At 43.1% G+C, this 25,997-nt stretch overlaps 1 protein-coding gene across 2 annotated transcripts in view; it reads left to right on the plus strand.

Moving 5' to 3' along the window:
- The first annotated feature begins 10,891 nt into the window (after nt 1–10,891).
- Nucleotides 10,892–25,997, plus strand: part of KCTD1 (potassium channel tetramerization domain containing 1) — a 150,655-nt gene continuing 135,549 nt past the window's right edge. The window contains exon 1 of one of the 2 annotated variants that reach the window (XM_075125258.1): nt 10,892–11,040. In XM_075125258.1, the coding sequence (XP_074981359.1) occupies nt 11,032–11,040 (9 nt within the window). In that variant the 5' untranslated portion in view covers nt 10,892–11,031. Of the gene's footprint in view, nt 11,041–12,081; nt 12,215–25,997 lie in introns of those variants that run through there. The other variant, XM_075125262.1, reaches the window with a different exon arrangement.

Below are 25,997 nucleotides of genomic sequence, written 5' to 3' on the forward strand. Positions count from 1 at the left end.
CCTCCTCCCACCCCAGATTTGGAACATTCTAATTCCAGATCTGGATTGAAATTCCACAGCTTTCTTACTCCATTCTCTTTTGTACTCTCCTGTTTTCTCAAATGAATCGAAAGACGTTTGGCTGGGGTTCATACTTCAAATCCCAGCCTTCAACGTTCATTGTTCTAATGTCTCGTGCTTGCTGGATAAGTTTTACAATGTAGCTATAGTCTCAATATGTATTTTATTTTTGATGACTCATGATACAGGTGTGATAAATTTTGGAGAACAAGTGGTTTTAAATCTTTTTTTTTATCTAGGTTCTTTTTCTTTTAAAAACAAATAAATCTGTATTCATACTCTGTACGTAGAGAGGCGTGCTAAGGGAGTACTTTTTATGGTTAGCAAAGCCGAGAGGTTCTGACACCCAAAGGAGGCACAAAGAGATACACTTACAGAAATTTATATGGTGCCCTGAAGGTACTCCATTGTATTATAGGGATTCTCATGAACAGTTTTGGTTCAGGCAATAGGACAGTGAAGCAAAACTGAGTGGTTCTATAACTAGATGAACTGCGAATGAGGCAGATTGTGCTGCAAATAGATCTAGCTTCAGATACTGTGTAGTTTGTTGGAAAGCACTGAAATATGGAATATCAGAAACTAGCTGACTCCTTTATTTTACTCTCCCCAAACATATCACACACACACACACCTCTGTGCCTCAGTGTAACCTCTCATTAGAACAGCCAAGCAGATAAACTGGAACAATCTAAGAACAATTCTTAAAGCATGAGATTTACTATAATACATTCACTGATTTCAATGTGCTTTGGATCTGGCCTTTAATCTGTTAATCTGGTTGGATTGACCATTCTTAAATGCCCACTCCTTTGAGTACCTCACAGGATCAGGCCCTAATAGGTCTATAGGCCCGGCTCCACAATGGGACTTAGGCAATGGGATGTGGAGCATTGCGATACCTGACTTTTAGGCACCTAGAAAATCACAGGAATAGCACTGTGATCCATGAAGCCTGAGTCAGGCATTTTAGAATGCAATCCACTAAACCAGCATGCTAGGTGGAGAGCTGCCTAAGGTAGCCAGAGGGAGATGCTGACAAGATGGGTATATGATACACCCTTCTCCTCTCACAGAGACAAGCGCGTAAGTCCAGACAGCAGGGAGGCACCTAGCTCTGCTAGAAATCCATGAGTCGGGGGAAGACAGATGCTCTTCCACCTAAGTCATGTGTGGCGCTGTAAGGCCTGAGGTCTTTTTCTGCAGCCATTTTAGGACAGCAGCAGCCATGAGCCAAGAAGCAAAAAGTCACATCCTCACATTCCACCTCAATTACATTAAAACAATGTAATAGGCTGTTCAGGAGGAGATCCTGTCCTAATAGTAGCCACCATCACTAGATAAAGAAACACATCTTAAAATGGTTAAAGAAAACTTTGTTTGATAGCATTCTGTCTGGCAAGAAATCACTTATCAACAGTTGTGGGTGTGAAATCTCTACTTCTTTATTGTTTTGTCTTTATGGTCCTCACTTCCTGATTGTTTATTTGTATGGTCTCTGTCCCATTCTTTAATTGTTTCAGTCTGTTGCATAACTAATTTTGTTAGGTGTAAATCAACTATGGTGGTGGGGTATGATTAGTTAAAGAGTTGTTTTACAATATGTTAAGATGGATTAGAAAATTGTTTAGTGATATTTTAGTAAAATGATTGGTTAGGGTACAGCTAAGCAAGACTTACTGTATAAATGGGGGTCCAAAAGGAAGTTCTTTGGAACCAACTCCAGGAGACAGCCCCAAGATCAGAGCTGCTAGACCTCAACACCCTGCCAATCACACACCATGCAGAAGCTGGAGTCCCCAGATGACCTGATTCTCACTGGCCATCAAGAAAGTTCCATGTGACTTACTGGGAGTGGTGAGAATTGTATGCTTAGTGCATGTATTTTGTTTTGGTGATTGTTAATAAATAGCAGTTAAAGCTCTTTGTAAGGCTCTTTCGCTGGTAAAAGACCCCATAAACCCACAGAAGATTATGCCCTGAGCTGTAGGAACAAGGTAAGGGTAGCCCTGAGCCCTAGGAACTGGGTACGGGTAGGTGCCTTCCCCCAGAGCCCTAGGAACTAGGAAAGGGTAGGGGGGCCTAAATCAACCCAGTTATACCTTGAGCCCTAAGAATTAGGTAGAGGTGGGATGTCCTAGAGTGTTCAGGCCACAGATTTAGGGTAAAGTTGAGTGCCTTATACCCGGAGCCTTAGGAACTGGGAAAGGGTAGGAGTGCCTAAGTTAACAGGGTTATGCCTTGAGCCCACGAAAGGGTAAAGATGGGTGCCCTAGAGTGTGGGTAACAGATAATTTTGTGTGGGTAACGCTGCCTGATCTGGTAGATGTGCCCAGAAGCTGCATAGTTTCACATAAAACAGCTGCGGGGAGGAGGTCCTCCCTTAAACTTTAGCTCAGCGGGTGGGGTGCTCATCTGGGGTGTGAGAGACCCCCCCCCGGGCAACTCCCATCTCTGCCTGAGGAGAAGGGATGTGAAGAGGGACGACCCACCTCACGGGTGGGTTCCCTAACCACTGGGCTATAGAGTCATTGTAACTCTCTGGCCCGATTAATATTTAATTATTCATTTTTTTAAATTCAACTTCAACGGAAGAGATTGAGGGAGACCCCTCCCCTGCATAAGAATGTTCCATAGTCCAGTGGCTAGGGCAGTCACCTGAGAAGGGGCAGATCCCTGTTCAAATTCCTTCTCCTCATGCAGAGGAGGACTTGAATTGTGGGGGGTCTCTCCTATCCCAAGTGAGTAACATAACCACTGGGCTAAAGGTTATAAGGGAGGTGGTCCTCCTGCTGGACTGTTTTGTGTGGAGTTAGGTGACCTCTGAGCCCACCTACCAGATCAGGTCCCACATGTGATTTAGGTGGCTGAATGCCTCTCTTTCCCCTAGTATGTGGATCTCTCTGGGGCTTAGGCAGGAGATAGTGCCCTGGGTGCCTAGAGTGCGGCTGCAGTGCACATGCTCAGAAACAGGAACAGAGGCATCTAAGAAACTTTTACTGCACAAACGTAGGTGCCAAATGAGTTTAGGAGCTTACAGGGTAAGGTGGCAGCTGAGCAGGAGTTCTCTGGATTGCATTGGCACTTAAAAACAGGACTTAGGTGCATAAGTACCTTTGTGGATCCCATCCTTAGTAACTACAAAGGCACTTGAACCAGGACGGATTGTTCCCCATTTGCTTTCAGAAGGCTCCTCTTTGTGAACACTGGGTAATTGGGCCTCTATGGCTTTCCAGAAGAATGGCTGTCTGAAGGAGTCTGGAACTAGGAAACACCAGCTCTCTACAACATAGTCCCCAGAAAATGCAGAGAATTTCTCATGGTTAGTTATATTATTTCAAGCATCAATTTCTAGTTAGGCTGGGGTAGGGCACAGGTGCAGATAGGCGCCAATGACACCATAGTCAACATTTTCAAACTTGGGTGCTTAAAGTTAGCTTTCTAAATCCATATTTAGGCATCTGAATTATAAATGGCCTGATTTTCAGCACCTGCAGCTCCCATTGATGTAAATGGGATTTGTGAGCTCAGCAGTTCTGAAAACGGGGAAAATTTAAAATACTGCCCCATGGCTCCATAACGTACTAAGCGCCAGGAGCAGCAGCAGAGAGAGGCTTCCTGTGGAACTTCTCTGTGGTCCTTGGGTCACCCGCACAGTTGGGAAGCTCTGCCCCCGTCCTCTCATGGGCCTACAAACGCTTTCCCTTCAAGGGATTCACAGATTCCAAGGCCAGAAGGGACCATTGTGATCATCTGGTCTGACTTCCTCTATAACATAGGCCATAGAACTTCCCCAAAGTAATCCCTAGAGCAGATCTTTTAGAAAAACAGCCAATCTTGATTGAAAAATTGTCAGTGATGGATAATCTACCTTGACCCTCGATAAATTCTTCCAATGATTAATTACTCTAACTGTTAAAAAGTTAAGCCTTATTTGCAATCTGAATTTGCGTAGCTTCAACTTCCAGCCATTGGATTGTGTTATACATTTCTCTATAGATTGATGAGCCCATTATTAAATATTGGTTCCCAGTGAAGGTACTCAAGACTGTAATCAAGTCATCTGTTAACATTCTCATTGTTAAATTAAATAGATTGAGCTCTCTGAGTCCATCACTATAAGACACATTTTTTCAATCCTTTAATCATTCTCGTGGTTCTTCTCTGAACGCTCTCCAATTTATCACCATCCTTCTTGAATTGTGGACACCAGAACGAGACACAATATTCCAGCAGCAGTTGCACCAGTGCCAAATACAGAGGTAAAATAACCCCACTACCTCTACTCAAGATTCCCATGTTGTGCATTTAAGGATTGCATTAGCCCTTTTGGCCACAACATCACACTGGTAGCTCATGTTCAGCTGATTATCCACCATTACCCTCCCCCCCCCCCAAATCTTTTTCAGAGTCACTGCTTTCCAGGATAGATTCTCCCATTTCTGTAAGTATGACCTATATTATTTGTTCCTAGATCAGGGGTGGGCAAACTATGGCCCGGGGGCCGGATTCGGCCCACCAGCCGTTTTTATCCGGCTCTCGAGCTTCCACTGGGGAGCAGGGTCTGGGGCTTTTTCCACTTTGGTGCTCTGGTGCTCCAGCCGGGGAGCGGGGCTCCACGCAGCTCCCGGAAGCAGCAGCATGTCCCTCCTCCAGCTCCTATGCGTAGGGGCAGCCAGAGGGCTCCACTCTGCACGTTGCCCCCTCCCCAAGCACTGCCCCTGCAACTCCTATTGGTCGGGAACCAAAGCCAATGGGAGCTGTGGAGGCGGTGCCTGCAGATGGGGCAGTGTGCACCTCCATGTAGGAGCCGGAGTGGGGACATGCTGCTGCTTCCAGGAGTTGCTTGAGGTAAGCACCGCCTGGAGCCCACACCCCAGAGTCTCTCCCCATGCCCCAACCCTGGTCCCCCTCCCACCATCCAAACCCCTCGATCCCAGCCCAGAGCACCCTCCTTTACCCCAAATTCCTCATCCCCAGCCCCAGAGCATGCACCCCCAGCTGAAGCCCTTACCCACACCCCAACCCCTTGCCCCAGCCTTGATCCCCCTTCTGCCCTCTGAACCCCTTAGTCCCAGCCCAGAGCACCCTCCTATACTCCAAAGTTCTTATCCTCAGCTCCACCCCAGAGCCCACACCCCCATCCGGAGCCCTCACTGCCCCCGCCCCGCATCCCACTCCCCTGCCGCAGACTGGAGCCCCCTCCCGCACCCTGAACTCCTCATTTCTGGCTCCACCCCAGAGCCCGTACCCCCAACCAGGGCCCTCAGTCCCTCCCGCAACCCAACCCCAATTTTGTGAGCATTCATGGCCCGCCATACAATTTCTATTCCCAGATGTGGTCCTTGGGCCAAAAGTTTGCCCACCCCTGTCCTAGATGTATACATTTACATTTAGCCATATTAAAAATGCATATTGTTTTCTTGTGCCCAAGTTACCAGGTGATCCACATCACTCTGTATTAGTGACCTGTCCTTTTCATTATTTATCAGTCCCCCGATTTTTGTATCATCTGCAAACTTTATTGATTATTTTGATTTCTTCCAGGTTATTACTAAAATGTTAACTAGCATAGGACCAAGAACTGATACTGTGGGAGTCCACTAGAAACATACCTGTTTAATTATTGATACCTCTATTTTATCATCCATTTGAATTAATACTATTGTTAGGATTCTTTTTGCTTCTAATATATCTTTTGAAAAAGTCCTTATTATCCTTAACTTTGCTACCTGTAGATTTTTTCTTTGTATACCTTTGCTTCCCTTATCAAATTTGTACAGTTCTTAGGTTCTGATTTATATTCATTACTATTAATTTACTCTTTCTTCCATACTACGTATTTTTTTTTATAGCTGTCTTCACTTCCCCTCTGAACTAGGTGAGTTTTTTAACTAATATATAGCCTTATTCCTCAATTGTAAGATAGTGACTTTTGGGGCACTTAATGAAGTGTCTTAAATGTTTGTCAGGAATTTCAGAAATTCCATGTGTCGGACTGCATGGAACCCCCTGAAATATGCTGATGTTTTTCTAGAGAAGAATATGATTTAACCCATAATTATGAACAAGTGTTATCATACCATGGTATCTACCATGAAGAGTTAAATAAGCTTCACCTGCTATGATAACGTAAGCAACAATTTCTTCATGAAATCAGTAGCATAGTGTACCCATGGAAAATTCTGAAGGAAGGTCAAAGTTGGGTAGAAAACAACTTTAATGCCACAGATTCTGGTGATACATGTTATGGTGCAGAGAAAGGGGTTGCCTCCTTGTACACCAGACAACAAACAGTTGTGGCCTTTCCAACCTGTGGATATTCCAAGATCTCCTGTGACATTCTAGAGGTCTCAGGGCAGCCAAAAAGGGCTAGAAAATTCATGCCTGTGCCTCTGCCTTCTCTGTGGCTGATTGCCATGCAGAATATGACAGTGTTACCTGATACAGGGAAACCTTTGAAGGTCGGAAGGGTTGAGCCTGTGAAGAGCATCAATACTCAAGTTCCATACTTTCCAGAACTGCTGAGTCATAATTTGGGCTCCGTGTCTGTCCCAGAGGTTGCGCAAGTCACAGATTCCGTGACTGTCCGCGACCTCCGTGACTTCTTCAGGGGGCAAGGTGGCTGGCCCCAGGGACAGCCACATCAGCTGCTCCTCCAGCAGCCATGGACAGGTCACGAGCCATGAATTTTTGTTTATTGCCCATGACCTATCCATGACTAAATCGTAGCCTTAGTCATGATTGCGTGAAGTTGGGATGTTCAGGCCTTTACAGGGTCAGGGTAGTGGAAGATGCTGCTGTACAAGCTTACCCACCTCCTTTTGATGGACTTTTGAGCAGAGGCTTTTTTTCTCAATGCTCTTTTTTTTTTATGGCTCACACTACTTAATTACAAACCAGTTTTGTAAAAAATATAACCATGGAAATCTATTTCTTAAAGTACTGTACTGAAATTTTGCAGATGAAGCACACAAATGCATATTTCAATCATTCATGAGGGAATAATGAATATGGAGGAACCATATCCATAAATCTCCTGTCTCAAAACACTACTTAAATTCCTTTCTGATTGTTTCTTCAAAAAATCCATCCCATATGGAATGGCCAATACATGCAACTGTTGCTAGCTTTTATTTCTGCTTTTAGCTTCTATGTATTTTTTCAATCTGAGATTACAACAGGTATGAAAGTTATGTTACTGTTGTGGAAAACTTTGAAAATAAGGTCAGATTGACATGAGAGCCTTCCTAAGAATGGCCTCTGTACTTGTTTCCAGACAGGATTACAGTTAAATCAAAATGCCCTTGGGTAAGCGGACAAATATGATCTGCAGCCTTTAGAAGACTTTCCTCTTCAAAAAGCTGCAATTTTCCACACAGTTAACATTGACAATTATATAGAAAAACTATTGTAGTTTTCCAGAGGCTAATTACAAACAGGTGATGTTTGAGCACAAATTCAGAAATCAAATACTGAGCTCATTAATGTTGCTATTCAGCTTCAGTAAAATATTCATAATTCACAAACAAAATATAGTTTTATGTAAACTTATTTAAAAAATTTGCCCAAATAGAATAGAGTTTGGTTTCACATGCTGCCCTCTGTATGCAAAATATCCCCAAGCAATTAATAAAGTTAAACAGTGGCAACAAAATAACTTGTATAGATATATGTGGCAAATGTTATGGGTCCAATTCATCCTTCATGAAATTCTACTGATTTCAGTAATATAAGCCTAGATCTCCAACAAAATCACACCAGGGATCAATCAAGTTGGCCCTATGTTCTTAGCAATAGTTTCATAGAGCCATGGACATTGGAAGCTGTGGCCGGAGAGAGGAGTACAATAACCAGAACCCGCTGGGGATTTTTCTTTTGTTCTTTTTTTGGAAAGCAAAGCACTATGGAATTTTTAACTTTCATCTGAACCACCATTTAGAGACCTGAGGGACCTTATTTTCATATGTCAGGTTAAATCCTTCTCTGATGTGAATCAGAGTAGTCCCCTCTTTCACCTGGGCTATGTAGATTTTATTTATTTAACATCTGTAGTAGTATCTAGAGGTGAGAACCAAGTTTGAACTCAATAATGTTAGGTTGCACTGGCATACAGGAAATGACAGTCCCTGCCCCAAAAAACTTACAACTTACAGACAAAGAACTGGCCCCTCATCTGACTGAAAGGATGACATATCTAGCAAGAAACACTACCACCACTGGTACTGCACTGGAGTGTCAACTTTGGGTATGAATTCAAGTCCTGATGTGAGACCTATGATTATCTGACTCCGAGCTGGAAGTGTTACCAAATGAGCCTTCTGGATGCAATAACTATATTGCTCTGGCTTCTTAAGAAAACATATTTTTCTTATTAAGCATTGACATTGTTTGATAAAGTTTCTACTGAGGGTAAAATAATGGCGTGAAGGTGTTTTTCATAACTTTTAAGAATATTGTTTTTTCTTTCCCTTTGTTTATAACCATTTACCAGTTTAAGATTGAAATTTGTTTCTTTACTGATTTTTTTCCCCTCCATTATGCATGTTGATAATGAGTGCCAGGCTGCTGGCGTTGCTTTATTTATTTATTAGAATGAGAGCACTGAAGTATTTAAAATAGATACACATAAAGAACCATAAAGAATCTGCAAAAAGACACAAAGTAACAGAAAAAAGGTGAAAATTTAGGTCTATCACACTTTGCGCAGTGTCCCTTTAAGATGCCATTTGGTGAATGGCAGACTTTTAAAATTTAGTTTATTATATTTTATTCACAAAGACAGAAGCTTCTTTCAGAATATAAACCAATCTTTGGTTTCTTGAAAATGACGAAACTACCAAAGCTGAAACCTGACCATATATAACATCACTAGAATTTATGGTACCCAGATTTCACAAACCCATATGGGAAACAGAGTAACAACCGTGTTAGTCTGTATTCACAAAAAGAAAAGGAGTACTTGTGGCACCTTAAAGACTAACCAATTTATTTGAGCATAAGCTTTCGTGAAGTGAGCTGTAGCTCACAAAAGCTCATGCTCAAATAAATTGGTTAGTCTCTAAGGTGCCACAAGTACTCCTTTTCCATATGGGAAAGGGTATTGTAGAATGGAGTTTTTCTTTAATTGTATTAATAATTAGGAAGGTAGTGGAAAGTTTAATTTGAAAATGAAACTGAACTAGCCAGGAATTTTACTGTACTGAGTATTTCTTAGGATAGTTAGGATGCATGGTCACCTCAACAAAGTTTTCCCCTTTAATTGCAGTAAATCACTCCCAATTAGTTAGTCTGTAGGCATGTATGTCTTAAATATTGTAATGACAAAGTATTTGGAAAATGGTCCGATTCCTTGTGGGAAATCTTGCCAAGTTGTTATCCACTACCATTCCAAAAAATGAATTGATTTTGTTGAAAGTGTTTAGGGAAAAAAATTAGTCATTCCTTATTTTTGTGTGTGTTGCAGCAATTGCCTTAAGGAGAAAGGGATGGTTTTTATGTTATTTACATTTTTAAAAAATTAAAAGCCAATTGCCAGCATTTGCTGGGCATGTCTGGTTCCATACAAGGGTTTATTGAGCATCTTTGGCCTTACAGTCTGGTCTTTTTCATAAGAAATGTCAGCAAAGTCTTTGAATTAATGGACTGTGAAGTGCTCAGAAACATACCGTTTCAAAAAGTATACTGCAAGGATGTGACACTAATGGGAGGTGACCAATGGGTTTCTGACAAAATATCCCATTGTAACAAAAAAGGAATTAATACGACTACATATGGCTTTGTTCAAAGCTACTGTGTATAAAATAGTGGGGTGTCTAGGATAAGGAGGTAGCAATAAACTAACCCCCATCAAGTAATGGATGTTAACATTATTTCAGTCATCCTGGTTTAGCTTTCTTCAGAGAAAGAGGGATGACAAACTCACTAATCAAGTAAATGAAATGTTTAGGGTTCCATTTTAACTGGATAATTGGAAAAAGAAAGTTAGCAGCGTCTGTGAACAGTGTCATATGAACCTAAATGGTAAATTCCTGGATTTGCTTACATGGTTTTTGTTTTATTTTAATTTTACTGTTTAAAAAATGCAGTGAAACTCCTTCAATCTTTTTGCAATTCTGCATGGTTGAGCATTTGAAATGAGTTTGTGTATTACCCCCAGGCATTGATTTAGACTTGATTGGGGCAAAGCAGACTCCATGTGCTTATTTTTATACACGTCATTTGGGAAGTTATATAGCCAAGGGAACAGAAAATGTGTTGCTCCATTGCCAAATTATCACGTATCCCTTGATCAAACCGGGAGGTGATCCTAATCAACAAGTTGTGCGACCTTAGTGCAATGGCAATGTCAGGTCAACTTGGGAAAGTGAAGAGGCAAATCTAAATACAAATAATAATAAAAAAAAACAACCAACAATCCTTATAATTATCATCATCTGCTGCTTTTCCCTCTTCTGGCAAAGAAACACTCCATCCATTTGCAGAAATCGCCCGCGGAAACGTTACATCAAAACTAATCACAACGATTAAAATCAGCTTTTCTGTGCAAGAGGAGAGTAAAACGCAAGTTGGAGGCTGGAATGAGACTCTTTTTTTCCACACACACAAAAAACTGAAAAAAATTACACGATCTATCTATATATATATGCACGTTTTGAAGGAGATCAATTTTATGCCCGTGTGATCAGTTAATTTAATTTAACTTTTATTGTGGAGATTGATTTAGACTAGAGGTAGAGACATGAGCTAATTGTATCCTGATCCTTGCCTTGAGGGGTTTCAAAGCCCTGGAGCAACTATTCTCTGTATTTTGTTCTGTCTACCTTAGCCAAGCTATTGCATTTCTCTCTGGTGTAGCGAGGAGAGCAGATCGCTGCTGGGAGAGAGAAATATCGGAAGTGGGGAGGAAAAAGGGGAAAAGGACTTGGGGTGAGAAGAGCGAGAGAGCAAGAGGGAGACTTTGCGGCTTCAATGTTTCAGGTAAGATCTGACTGTTTGGGATTGTTATTATTTGCTAAGGAGGGTATGGCTGGGACTCTGGGCGCAACTCGCTTTTACGCATGTGCCAGGCAATGGGAGAGCGCTGCACCCTCCTACAGCCACAGAGAGGGAGAGAGACACGGGGCTGGCAAATCTCCCACCGCTAGTTCGCTGGGCGAGGGGGATGCGAGCTCCGCTGTGAGCGTGCAGGAACGGACTGGGCGGCGGGGGAGGGAAGGGCGGCGGGATTTTCCCTCCGCGTCCCCCCCCCCCCCCCCGTTCCCGCCCAGCCCTGCCTGCGAGCTCGCCGCGGCTGCTGCTGCGGCCCGGGCTTCCTGCCGCCGTTTGCTCTCCCTTGCGCACTGCCAGCCCGGCTCCTGGGGGGGGCGCGTGTGTTGCCGGGGGCGGAGGGGGGTAAGCGGCTCCCCTGAGCGCGGCCGGGGGGCCAGGCGGGCCCGGGCGGCCTCGCATTGTTCAGCGGCTGGCGGGCGCGGCGCCATTGTGCGGGCGGTGCAGCAGCTCGCGTCCCCGGCCAGCGCGGGCGCGCTCGGGGACCCCCCGCCGCTCCCTGCACACGCGGCCCGGGTCCCCTTGTCCCCCTGGGCGGCGCGGGGCTGCAGGGAGCGGCAGGTAATGGCCGGGGCTGGGCTCGCTCCTTTCCCGCCAGGCCGGGCTCGGCTCCTCTGGGGCCTGCGCTCCCTCGCCGCCACTGTGGGGGGCGGGGGAGGAGGTGCCCGGGGGGCAGCGGCGCGCGGTGCTTTGCCCGCGGGGAGGAACCTGCTGGTGCCTGGAAAGCGCCGCTCGGCGCTGCCGCGGGGCCAGGCAAGGCTGAGCTTCTCTCGCCGAGCAGCTGATGCCGCTCTGCGGCACGTGCCCCGGGCCCCTGTGCCTGGGCGCGGGGCCCCTGCCGAGCACGTAGCCATTGTCCTGCCAAAGCCTCTTCCGACGGCCCCGAGCGGCTGGGGCGGAGGCAACCTGCTGAGTTCCCGCGACTTGCCGTGGGGAGCCGCCGCTGCTGCTGGGAGAGGTTGGGGGCAGCAGCAGCGCCCAGGAACTGTTCGGTCTCCCTGGGGCTTTGGCGCCCTGGCTTGTCTCTGGGGTGCAAAATCCCGGTGCACTCGCAGTGCGCTCAGTCTGCTGGATACTGCAACGTAGCCACATTCAAATAAATCTTGTGAGTGTGTGGGCTTCCCTCCCCCTTCGCGGTAGAGAGAGGACGGTTTACAATACCCGTTCTTTAAGAAATGTTCCCCTTCTGTTTTCAATCAACTAAGCTGGCAGCTAGATACGAGTTTATTTGCGAATACCCTCTGGGTACCAAGCATGCTTGGATTGTTTTAGCAAATTAAAAACGAGCAAAATGCTTTTACCTTCTCAGCAGTAGACTTTTGAAGAGACCTCATGTTTTTAAGCAAAAGAGGGAAGGGGGGGGGGAATCCAGATATACCCGAAACATCTCTGAATGTGTGAAAAGACAAAATGAGTTTTCTTTAAATAGTCCCCTTTAACTAGTAAACTGCTATTAGATTATATATATTTTAAAACTAAACATTTATCTAGCCCTTTTTATTAAACAAGTTGCAAAGCTATTTCAGCCATTTCTAAGTTAATATTTTATATATGCTATTCTTGATTCATAGTTGAAGGGAAATCTGTTTATATTTTGTTGTGATGTAAGATGGTGCTATTAGTTCACTAGATTGCATGCTGGCTAAAACTATCTTGATCTCCACTCCAACAGCTACTTGAATGTAAGCGATTAGCAGTTATTATAGTGATAACACTGCTGGATTTTTGGTAATTGCACAGTGTGATATCAATGAAGGTGACCAAACAGTGTAGAAGTTTTCCAAATGTAGGAAAGTTTGTCATTCATAAAAATGAATCTTCAATTTATACTCATTAGGTTAAACCACATACTTAAGAGGACATTTTTAACTAGTTCACTCTGAGAGACACTTAGTGAAATTTAATACCATATATTCAAAATGACTGCAGTGATTTTGGTGTATTAATTATGCCTGAAGCATAACAGGGAAATGTTCTTGCACACGCTAGAGGTCCCTCTTATAGCTGTAAGATTGTTAGTGCGTTTATAGTTCTTTTAAGTCTGTGTTTGAATAACATCAACTGTACCTGCAAATATCAACTTAGTATATTTCTATTACAGTAATGAAGCAGTGACTTCAGTCACACTACTTTTTTGTCATTTGGGTACTTATGACTGAGATAACGTGCGCATTCATCTGTCTAAGCTCTAACAAACTGATTAGATTGGAACTAATTCTAGGCCAGTGGTTCTCAAACTTTTTGTATCGGTGATCCCTTTCACACAGCAAACCTATGAGCGTGACCCCCCCCCCCCGCTTATAAATTAAAACACATTTTTTTATATTTAACACTATTAAAAATACTGGAGGCGAAGTGCGGTTTGTGGGTGGAGGCTGCTAGCTTGCGAACCCTACCCCCCATGTAATAATCTTGCAACCCCCTAAGGGGTCATGACCCCAAGTTTGAGAACCCGTGCTAGGTATTGGTTTTAAGAGATTTGAAAAGGGAAAAGTGATTTAATATCTATAAATTAAATATCTTTGTTCTAAGAATGTCGATCCCAAATCCTAAATTTCTTAGAGTTGCTTAATCTTTACTCAGGTAAAGCTCCCTCTGAAGTCTACAAATAAATAAGGATCCCAGGTTTTGGTTCATGGTTAATAAGGGAAAAATATTAAAGTGAGTAAAGAGCTGAGTATTAAGTAAGATTAGGTGATGAAAATAATAGCACACTTATTCAAAATACTTTACAAACATTAACTATTTCTCACAACTTCCATGTAATATAAGCAAGAATTATCACCATTTTACAGGTGGAGAAACTGAGATACAAATTGGTTCAATGATTTGCCAGAGGCCCCTTAGCATGTAAATGATAGAGTTGGGATTAGTGGGACAGATTGTAATCTCTTGCCAGTTTAAGATGGTGTAACCATTGACTCCAGCAGAGTTACTTTGATTTAAATCAGATTCAGATGTCTACTCAGGGGAGAGAGCACTCTGATTTGACATTCAGTTTTGAACGGGGCCAAATTAGAAGTAAAAGTTTAGTCGTGGTTCTTAGTGGATTTTTGTAAGTACTTTTTGACTGTTCTACTATAAACATTTGAAACTTTAGGACTACTTTTGCTATCCAGACTTTTTATTTTCTGTTCCAGTTTTTTGTATCAGCATGATTCAAAAATTGGGGTGTTTTGTTTGTTTTTAAAATGAACTCATTTCTCAGATCTAGTGTTGCTTTTGTTGTTGGTTTCTCAGAAGTTTCACTGGATGAAATCTTGTGTTTTAGGGTGGAGCAAATGGGGAACAAATTATTTTGCATGATCAAGACTTCCATTCATTAAAAATCTTACTCATATAGAAATGAAAAATTAAATGACTTTATTGGGTATAAAAATGCCTCTTCTTTTCATTCACAAAGGAAATGCAACATGTAAATGACCCGCATACACATTCTCATTGATAGGATTAGGATGAGTTTATGTATGCAGAAAATGTAATGTGAGGGGAAATACCCACTGATCATAACACATCTGAGTGCATGATTTAAAATTAAAATCTTTCACAATTAAAGAATAACAGCTACCACTCTCAGACAGTACTTCAGATGAGCTAGAATGTACAGGAGTGATGTTTTTGCCCTTTTCTATCCTTACTGCTTTAGAAAATGTGTCATGATATTGCAAAATACGTGCATTTGGGTTTTGACTAATGTCTTCACTATTAATTTTTTGTCATTATTGTGTATTAATAGATACAACATGGCATCAGCAAAATATAATGGAAAGTTTCTAATTTCATGAAGCTAACAATCAGTTAATCTAATAAATTTCCTTAATAATCATACTCAGCACTTAGGTAGCATTTTACATCTTCAAAGGATTGATAATTAATCAGTGATTTAACACTTTTGTAAGGTCAGAAAACAGATACAGAAGGCTTTATGCCATGTAAATTAGGAGTAACTTATCTGAAGTCAATGGATACTTATAAAACTGTAAGAGAGAACAGAATCAGGCCCATGGAATGTATGTGGCTTGCCTGAAATCACTCTGAGGGAGAGCTTTGTGGAGCTTGAAAGCTTGTGTCTCTCACCAACAGAAGTTGGTTCAATAAATTTATAAAAGATATTGCCTCACCCGTGTGGTATTTCTAATATCCTGGGACTGACAGCTACAACAACACCACGTACAGTGGCAGAGCTAGTTAAGGAGGTCCTAGGTCCCAGTTTCATGCTCAGTCCAGTAAACAACACTGCCTCACTTGCAATGTGTGTTCAACACTGCTGTGCTCCCAGAGGAAAAAAGATGTCAATCAGAAATGGCTATCTGCAAAGATGCCTTATTTTGGATCCCTAGTGTGCAGCTGCAGTACAGCCAAGTTGGATCTCCTTCCAGGAAACAAATTTAAGGGGGGGGGAGGGAGAGAGGAGTGTTGTTTTTCACAAAACATAATTCTTAATTTAATTTAATAAATCTTTTGTTGGTCTGCATTTTATTTTGATACCTTTACAATTGGGTAAAACTAAGCTGTGAGATAATTGCATTGCTTTCTATGCTCTTGCACCAAGAATTAATTTGCCTTACTATATTAAAATATATATTTCTGTTGTCCTACTTTTTGTGGAATATAATCTCACTTTTGCAGTTTGGAAGAAAAACAGATAAAATGCACATCTTCATTTTATTTTAATTGTATCTGCTTTGCTGTTTGTGCAATTTATAAGTAACATCCATTGCTCTACTTCTCAGGTAATATATATGTGTGTGTGTGTATATATATATAGAGAGAGAGAGAGAGAGAGCGCTGTAACTGGTTCCTTTTTTAAACTGATACCTTAAAATTAAAAGGCAAGTTTATGAATGTCATAAGCCAGTTTTGCATATATGATGTATGCTAATACAACACTAACAAAAATACTAACATGTTTAGGTTTGGTAATATGAATTTTAATCAGGCTTTTGATTCAAAAATCGAGTAACACTCCATATCAGATTGACCCAGATTTGCTTTTGATGCTTGTTCAGTTGCTGTGAGCCAATGCAGAATAAACAGCTCACCTAATATCCTTTTTCTGAATACTGTTCATATGGATACTCCAGTTGACAGCAAAACTTAGGACCTAGAGATGGGTAGCACATGATTGGAAATGCAGCTCTTTTGATATGTGATGCATGTGTAGTCCAAGTGTGTTATGAAGGAGAAAACTCTCTAAATACTGACATTCTTCCATGCCTCTTGGTCTTTCCTCTCCAGTATACTGAACAAACTTGAATGGGAATTAATACACCTTTTGGATAGGGGCTTTTAAAAACTAAATTAAAATTGCAATGCATAATCATCTCCATGTGATGGGGAAGGCGATTCTTGCTTATATCCAGAATTGTGACAATCAAGTGGCTCGCTCAGTCTACGAGTCTCAAACTTGATCTTTTCAACGGTGGTCATTCCCTCTTCATCTTGGTTCTCCATTAAGTTCAGTACCAACCATCAGTTCCAGCATTAGCTTCTTTGGCCCTTAGTCTAAGTTTATTTTCACTTGTGTAAATCAGGAAGTAACTCCAAGTTTATGATTATGAGAGAATGGAACCCTTAAGTGAACATATGAAACTGTTTGAACCAGAGAAGGGACTCACTCCCATGCTGGAGTGAACTTTCAGTGCAGTTGATTTAGATACATTAATTCCAAGTACCTTTCTGATGCAACACATCTGCAAAGCATCTGTCTTAATGATTTGTCACTATTGAAATGATCAACATTTTTCAAATGTAAAATTTGTCATTGTAAAGAGACTTAAAAAAATTAAATTGTGTTCTTTTCCCTTTTTTTTTTTTAAACCCACCCTTTAAAAAAATTGGGTCTTGATTTTTTCCTTTTTTTCTTCTTCTCTCCCCTAATTTTCAGTGGACAAATGGGGAAAAAATGGGGAAAGTAGGGAAAAGGAAAAATTGGGATTAAAAAACACTGAGGAGAAAAAACAACTAATTTGATTTTTAAAAATTGTGTAATATTTTGAATAAATGGAAAATCAGTCCTTTTTGAAATCTGGAATGAAAATGAATTTGAAAACTTTCTTCAAAAATTATTAGCATTTTTGGATCAACTTTAGTCACTATACAGCAAAACATGCCTGTGTGCTAAATTCAAAGCTTGGTGTCTGTATGAAATTCACGATAGATTCAGATATCTGCCTGAAACCACTTGTTTAATCATATACTGGGCAGTACCCACTGAAACCAAGCAGCCTCTGGTCAGCCGGGCCCGGTTATAAGGCTTTTGCTTATAATGTTTAGCCTAGTGGTTAGAGCTCTTACCCAGACTGGAAGACCACTTGTTCAAATCCCCCCTCTGCCAGATGAGGAGAAAGAATTTGAGCAAGGATCTGCCACTTCTCAGGGCACTACCCTAACCAAGGGGCTATACAATCATTCACTCTTTCTCTGGCCCAATTAATATTTAATTAAAGTGAACAACGTCAATAGGAGAGATTGAGACCTACATCAGAATAGTCCTGTGGTCAGAGCACTCACCTGAGAGGTGGTTAATCCCTGTTCAGATCCCTTTGCAGAGTGTTCTCCCTTATCCCAGGTGAGTACCCTAACCACTAGGCTAAAGGTTATGAGGGAAATCCTGTACCTTCCCCCCACACATACCCGCTATTTTGTGTGGCGCTAGGCAGCCTCTGGGCACACCTACTAGATTGGGCCCTGCATGTGATTTATGTGAAGTAACACCTATCTTCACCGATAGCTTTCAGAAATAGGCATCTCTCTACAGCCTGGACTTAGGTGCCTAGCTCTGTGAGAGGGATAGAGTTTAGGATTCACCCTCTCCTTGGCATCTCCCATTGGCAAGTGTAGGTGGCTCCCTGCCTAGCATGGCTTTGTGGACCATGTTCTACAGTGCCTTTCTCTCCCCATTCATTGTATAGAGAGCCTAGGTGCCTAATTCAGGCTTTGTGAATCAGTGTTCTTGTGATTTTCTAGATGCCTAAAAGTGAGGCACCGTAACATTGAGTGTCTCAACACCAGCATCTGTTTGTTGATTCAGGCCTTAAGGGTTGAGCCAAAGTCAAAGGTAATCCATTGACCAACTCCCATGGATTTCAGTAGACTTTGGATCAGGACCTCAAGGTATCAGTTGAGCTCGCCAACACTTGTTAGGTTGTCTAGGACAGAGCAACCTATTTAAAATTTGGGAGTTATTACTGACAAAAGTAATCCCATATTCTCAAAGGTATTTGGATATTTAGCTCTCATTAATATCAATGGGAGTTAGGTGCCTAATACTTCTGAAGATCTGGGCCAAACTGTTTTATGTGTCAGTCAGTTTTAAGTGATGTAGAAATGGAGAGACACAGTGAAGTAACACTATACAAGTCCCACAGCTAATTCCTTCCTATCAATAACATTATTTATAAAGTTTCAAAGAATGCCTTCTGTCATGAAATCCAAAAGATGTGGCATTGTGAGCTCCTCTTGGGATGTTTACAGCCTTAAAATATTGTAAAGCTTGTAAAACCTAGGCTACTCAACAAAGAAGTGTTACACAAAATAAATCTACAGGGCCACATGGTGAACCCCTTATACTTGTGAGAAGTTACTCACCTGAGCAGTCTCACTCAATAGAACTGGTCAAAGTTATCCATCAAACCATTCTGTCAATGGAAAACACCTTCTTTAACAAAACAAATTTTAATGAAATTTTCATGTGGATAAATGTAAAGTAATATGCACATTGGAAAAAATAACCCCAACTGTACATACAATATGATGGGGGATAATTTAGCTACAACTAATCAGGAGAAAGATCTTGGAGTCATCATGGATAGTTCTCTGAAGATGTCCACACAGTGTGCAGCGGCAGTCAAAAAAGCAAACAGGATGTTAGGAATTATTAAAAAAGGGATAGAGAATATCTTATTGCCCTTATATAAATCCATGGTACGCCCACATCTTGAATACTGTGTACAGATGTGGTCCCCTGATCTCAAAAAAGATATACTGGCATTAGAAAAGGTTCAGAAAAGGGCAACTAAAATGATTAGGGTTTGGAACGGATCCCATTTGAGGAGAGATTAAAGAGGCTATGACTTTTCAGCTTGGAAGAGAGGAGACTAAGGGCGGATATGATAGAGGTATATAAAATCATGAGTGGTGTGGAGAAAGCGAATAAGGAAAAGTTATTTACTTGTTCCCATAATATAAGAACTAGGGGCCACCAAATGAAATTAATGGGTAGCAGGTTTAAAACAAAAAAGGAAGTTCTTCACTCAGCGCACAGTCAGCCTGTGGAACTCCTTGCCTGAGGAGGTTGTGAAGGCTAGGACTATAACAGGGTTTAAAAGAGAACTGGATAAATTCATGGAGGTTAAGTCCATTAATGGCTATTAGCCAGGATGGGTAAGGAATGGTGCCCCTAGCCTCTGTTTGTCAGAGGGTGGAGATGGATGGCAGGAGAGAGACCACTAGATCATTACCTGTTTGGTTCGCTCCCTCTGGGCCACCTGGCATGGGCTTACTGTCGGTAGACATGATACTGGGCTGGATGGACCTTTGGTCTGACCCAGTAGGGCCATTCTTTTGTTCTTAAAAATGTCCATTTTTGTAATAAAACTTTGGAGTTTTCATCAGACTGAAAACCACAATTTTTCATAACCCAAACCCTGTCATAACCATACAGCTAAAGGTAGCCTAGAATTCCTCCTTACCTATAAGGGGTTAAGAAGCTCAGATAACCTGGTTGGCACCTGACCAAAAGGACCAATGGGGAAAGAAGATACTTTCAAATCTTGGGGGGAGGAAGGCTTTGTTTTTGTGTGTTCTCTTGGGAAGCAGAGAAGCATCAGGTCAGAAAACTCCTTCTATAAACCATCCTAAAAGTCCCTCATATTACAAAAAGAACAGGAGGACTTGTGGCACCTTAGAGACTAACACATTTATTTGAGCATAAGCTTTCGTGAGCTGCACTTCATTGGATGCATTCAGCTGTAGCTCACGAAAGCTTATGCTCAAATAAATGTGTTAGTCTCTAAGGTGCCACAAGTACTCCTTTTCTTTTTGTGAATACAGACTAACACGGCTGCTACTCTGAAACCTCTCATATTACAAAAATTGTAAGTAAAAGTCAGCAAGGCGTGTTAGATTATCTTTTGTTCTGCTTGTGAATGTTTCCTTTGCTGGAGGGAGGTTTATTCATGTTTTTTGTAACTTTGAAACTAAGCCTAGAGGAAGTTCTGCTGTGATTTTGAATCTTTTGTTAATCTGTAAAGTTATTTTCCATCCTGATTTTACAGAGGTGATTTTTACCTTTTTTTTTTTTTAAATAAAATCCTTATTTTAAGAACTTGACTAATTTCTCTATTGTCCTTAAAAACCCAGGGGTTTGGGTCTGTGATCGCTTTGTAACCAATTGATTAGGATATTATGCTCAAGCCTCTCCAGGAAAGGGGGTGTAAGGGCTTGGGGAGATATTCTGGGGGAATAGGAACTCCAAGTGGTCCTTTCCCTGGTTCTTTGTTAAATCATTTGGTGGTGGCAGTGTACCATCCAAGGGCAAAGAATTTGTGCCTTGGAGAAGTTTTAACCTAAGTTGGTAGAAATAAGCTTAGGGGGTCTTTCATGCGGGTCCCCACATCTGTACCCTAGAGTTCAGAGTGAGGAGGGAACCCTGACAAACCCAAAATTCTTTGGCTTTAAATTACACTTAGGCAACAACCCAAACAATTTCAAAGAGAATTTGATGAAAACAGGAATGTCTTTGTCTACGTTTTTCACAGTAAAAAAAAAAAAAAAAAAAATACTGAACAGCACTACCACTGAAATAAAGAGGACTGCTTGGGTGAACATGTGCTCACCAATGGAAAAGGTTTGCAATCTGCCCCATGGATAGGATCTTTATTTTCGTCCTGGCTGTGTCTTCTAGGCTTTTCTCTTTGTCTTCTTTCTTGCAATATAACAAAATTAATGTTGATTACTTGATTATGTTATTTGATGTTTCTCTGGTTTATTTGTCTGTATTGTTTTCATTTCCATCTTACTCTGTAAAAATGAATAAAGATTTAATCAAGAAATATAAACAGAAAGTCCCTTGCACCAGCTTCCCAAACCCTCAGCAGCCGGAACTTCCCTTTTGATCTGCTGATCACCTGGCATGCTCTCTGTGAGAATCAGTTTATTTGTAAAACTAGATTATAAACTCTTTTGAGGAAGGGCCCAAGCCTTCTCATTGTTGTGCACAAAGCAGAGCATACTACTGGCACTCAACAAATAATAATAATAACTGCTGCTGCTCAGGAACAGTATTGCCAGAGGCAGGGAGGGAGGAAAGGGAGGAGTAGCAGACATTGAAAATATTGATAATCCTCAGAGGCCAAGACTTTTAGGGCTTACTAGAGAAGCTCAAAATTAGGGTAAAGCAATATTGTAGAGTCAGAGCTGCTTTATTTCTCTATGTGAATTGCATTAGAGGTATATTTAAATCGTCCTACCAGAATAGATTAATGATCCATTTCTAATCTGACATTTTGCCTCTATCAGTGACCAAGCTTGAATGCCTGAGAACATACTTTAACTCGCTATGTGCCCATTATATACCAAGAACTTTCCAAACAGTGAAGACAGATGGTCCCTGTTCTGTGGGCCTCTTGGACTAACAAGTAGACAGATAAGTTACCAGAGGCAAGAGGAAAAGGGAAGGGGAATAATAATAGGTAGATGAAGCCTAATTTATATATGGCAGCTTGATTCACTGTAAGCAGCATGTCAGAGAGGGTTTTTAAGAGGGGTTTAAATCTGGATGATGTCAGGAAAGTTGTGTCAAGCATAGGAGGCCACGTGGAAGAAGGCATAGAGGTGAGCATGGGAGAAGCTGAGAAGGGTAAACAAAGCTAGGAACATTGGCAGGGCAGAGGAGACAGGGAGCAACCTGAAGCTTGACAAGGGAGCAGGATTGGGATGGGGACAGTTATGTAGAGCCTTCAGGGTTGTTAAAATTTAAATATGCAATGGCAGATATGGAGCCAGCTGAGAGGTTCAAAGATGGAAGTTACCCGATCAAATTGGCAAGCAAGGAACATGAGTTTAGTGGCTCTGTTTTGTGTGGACTGAAAAGAGGTGATGTGTGTGTCTGGGCAGTTCTTTCAGTTCCGTGGAGGTGAGAGAAAACAGCTGAGACCCAAACTTCAAAAGGGACTTAGGTGTTCAAATGCCTAACTTATATGGCATAACTCTTGAAAATTACTAAAAAGAAAAGGAGTACTTGTGGCACCTTAGAGACTAACCACTTTATAATCACTGGAATCCACAATCCCTGTGTTAGGCACCTAAGCTCACTATATTATGCATAGGGAGAGACAGGTGCCTGAGAATGGCATCCACAAAAGCCAGCACAAGAGGCATGGAGCCACCTAAGGGTATGTCTACACTATGGAATAAGGTCGAATTTATAGAAGTCAGTTTTTTAGAAATCGGTTTTATAAATTCGAGTGTGTGTCCCCCCACAGAAAATGCTCTAAGTGCATTAAGTGCATTAACTCGGCGGAGCGCTTCCACAGTACCGAGGCAAGCGTCGACTTCCGGAGCGTTGCACTGTGGGTAGCTATCCCACAGTTCCCGCAGTCTCCGCTGCCCATTGGAATTCTGGGTTGAGATCCCAATGCCTGATGGGGCTAAAACATTGTCGCGGGTGGTTCTGGGTACATATCGTCAGCCCCCCGTTCCCTCCCTCCCCCCGTGAAAGCAAGGGCAGACAATCATTTCGCGCCTTTTTTCCTGAGTTACCTGTGCAGACGCCATACCATGGCGAGCATGGAGCCCGCTCAGGCTATGTCTCACCCTATGTCTCCTGGGTGCTGGCAGACGCGGTACGGCATTGCTACACAGTAGCAGCAACCCCTTGCCTTGTGGCAGCAGACGGTACAGTACGACTGGTAGCCGTCATCGTCATGTCTGAGGTGCTCCTGGTCGCCTCTGTGAGGTCGATCAGGAGCGCCTGGGCAGACATGGGCACAGGGACTAAATTTGGAGTGACTTGACCAGGTCATTCTCTTTAGTCCTGCAGTCAGTCCTATTGAACCGTCTTATGGTGAGCGGGCAGGCGATATGGACTGCTAGCAGTCGTACTGTACCATCTTCTGCCGAGCAGCCATGAGATGTGGATGGCATGCAGTCCTTCTGCACCGTCTGCTGCCAGCCAAAGATGTAAAAGATAGATGGAGTGGGTCAAAACAAGAAATAGACCAGATTTGTTTTGTACTCATTTGCTTCCCCCCCTCCCCTGTCTAGGGGACTCATTCTTCTAGATCACACTGCAGTCACTTACAGAGAAGGTGCAGCGAGGTAAATCTAGCCATGTATCAATCAGAGGCCAGGCTAACCTCCTTGTTCCAATAACAACGATAACTTAGGTGCACCATTTCTTATTGGAACCCTCCGTGCAGTCCTGCCTGAAATACTCCTTGATGTACAGGCACCCCCTTTGTTGATTTTAGCTCCCTGAAGCCAACCCTGTAAGCCGTGTCGTCAGTCGCCCCTCCCTCCGTCAGAGCAACGGCAGACAATCGTTCCGCGCCTTTTTTCTGTGCGGACGCCATACCACGGCAAGCATGGAGCCCGCTCAGCTCACTTTGGCAATTAGGAGCACATTAACCACCACACGCATTATCCAGCAGTATATGCAGCACCAGAACATGGCAACGCGATACCGGGCGAGGAGGCGACGTCAGCGCGGTCCCGTGAGTGATCAGGACATGGACACAGATTTCTCTGAAAGCATGGGCCCTGACAATGCATGCATCATGGTGCTAATGGGGCAGGTTCATGCTGTGGAACGCCGATTCTGGGCTCGGGAAACAAGCACAGACTGGTGGGACCGCATAGTGTTGCAGGTCTGGGACGATTCCCAGTGGCTACGAAACTTTCGCATGCGTAAGGGCACTTTCATGGAACTTTGTGACTTGCTTTCCCCTGCCCTGAAGCACATGAATACCAAGATGAGAGCAGCCCTCACAGTTGAGAAGCGAGTGGCGATAGCCCTGTGGAAGCTTGCAACGCCAGACAGCTACCGGTCAGTTGGGAATCAATTTGGAGTGGGCAAATCTACTGTGGGGGCTGCTGTGATGCAAGTAGCCCACGCAATCAAAGATCTGCTGATATCAAGGGTAGTAACCCTGGGAAATGTGCAGGTCATAGTGGATGGCTTTGCTGCAATGGGATTCCCTAACTGTGGTGGGGCTATAGACGGAACCCATATCCCTATCTTGGCACCGGAGCACCAAGCCGCCGAGTACATAAACCGCAAGGGGTACTTTTCGATAGTGCTGCAAGCTCTGGTGGATCACAAGGGACGTTTCACCAACATCAACGTGGGATGGCCGGGAAAGGTGCATGATGCTCGCATCTTCAGGAACTCTGGTCTGTTTCAAAAGCTGCAGGAAGGGACTTTATTCCCAGACCAGAAAATAACTGTTGGGGATGTTGAAATGCCTATATGTATCCTTGGGGACCCAGCCTACCCCTTAATGCCATGGCTCATGAAGCCATACACAGGCAGCCTGGACAGTGGTCAGGAGCTGTTCAACTACAGGCTGAGCAAGTGCAGAATGGTGGTAGAATGTGCATTTGGACGTTTAAAGGCGCGCTGGCGCAGTTTACTGACTCGCTTAGACCTCAGCGAAACCAATATTCCCACTGTTATTACTGCTTGCTGTGTGCTCCACAATATCTGTGAGAGTAAGGGGGAGACGTTTATGGCGGGGTGGGAGGTTGAGGCAAATCGCCTGGCTGCTGGTTACGCGCAGCCAGACACCAGGGCGGTTAGAAGAGCACAGGAGGGCGCGGTACGCATCAGAGAAGCTTTGAAAAACAGTTTCATGACTGGCCAGGCTACGGTGTGAAAGTTCTGTTTGTTTCTCCTTGATGAACCCCCCCCGCCCCTTGGTTCACTCTACTTCCCTGTAAGCTAACCACCCTCCCCTCCTCCCTTTAATCATTGCTTGCAGAGCCAATAAAGTCATTGTTGCTTCACATTCATGCATTCGTTATTCATTCATCGCACAAATAGGGGGATGACTACCAAGGTATCCCAGGAGGGGTGGTGGAGGAGGGAAGAAAAATGCCACACAGCACTTTAAGCACAGCACTTTAAAAGTTTACAACTTTAAAATTTATTGAATGACAGCCTTCTTTTTTTTGGGCAATCCTCTGTGGTGGAGTGGCTGGTTGGCCGGAGGCCCCCCCACCGCATTCTTGGGCGTCTGGGTGTGGAGGCTATGGAACTTGGGGAGGAGGGCGGTTGGTTACAGAGGGGCTGCAGTGGCAGTCTGTGCTCCAGCTGCCTTTGCTGCAGCTCAACCATACACTGGAGCATACTGGTTTGGTCCTGCAGCAGCCTCAGCATTGAATCCTGCCTCCTCTCATCACGCTGCCGCCACCTTTGAGCTTCAGCCCGCCACTTACTCTCTTCAGCCCTCCACCTCTCCTCCCGGTCATTTTGTGCTTTCCTGCACTCTGACATTATTTGCCTCCACGCATTCGTCTGTGCTCTGTCAGTGTGGGAGGACAGCATGAGCTCGGAGAACATTTCATCGCGAGTGCGTTTTTTTTTCTTTCTAAGCTTCACTAGCCTCTGGGAAGGAGAAGATCCTGTGATCATTGAAACACATGCAGCTGGTGGAGAAAAAAAAAGGGACAGCGGTATTTAAAAAGACACATTTTATAAAACAGTCGCTACACTCTTTCAGGGTAAACCTTGCTGTTAACATTACATACATAGCACATGTGCTTTCGTTACAAGGTCGCATTTTACCTCCTCCCACCGCGTGAACGGATTTTGGTTGAATGCCAGCAAACATACACTGCAATGCTTTGTTGTACAGTGATTCCCCAGTACGTGTTGCTGGCCTGGA

Source organism: Caretta caretta, chromosome 2 (assembly GCF_965140235.1).
Source record: "Caretta caretta isolate rCarCar2 chromosome 2, rCarCar1.hap1, whole genome shotgun sequence".
Taxonomy (NCBI): domain Eukaryota; kingdom Metazoa; phylum Chordata; order Testudines; family Cheloniidae; genus Caretta; species Caretta caretta.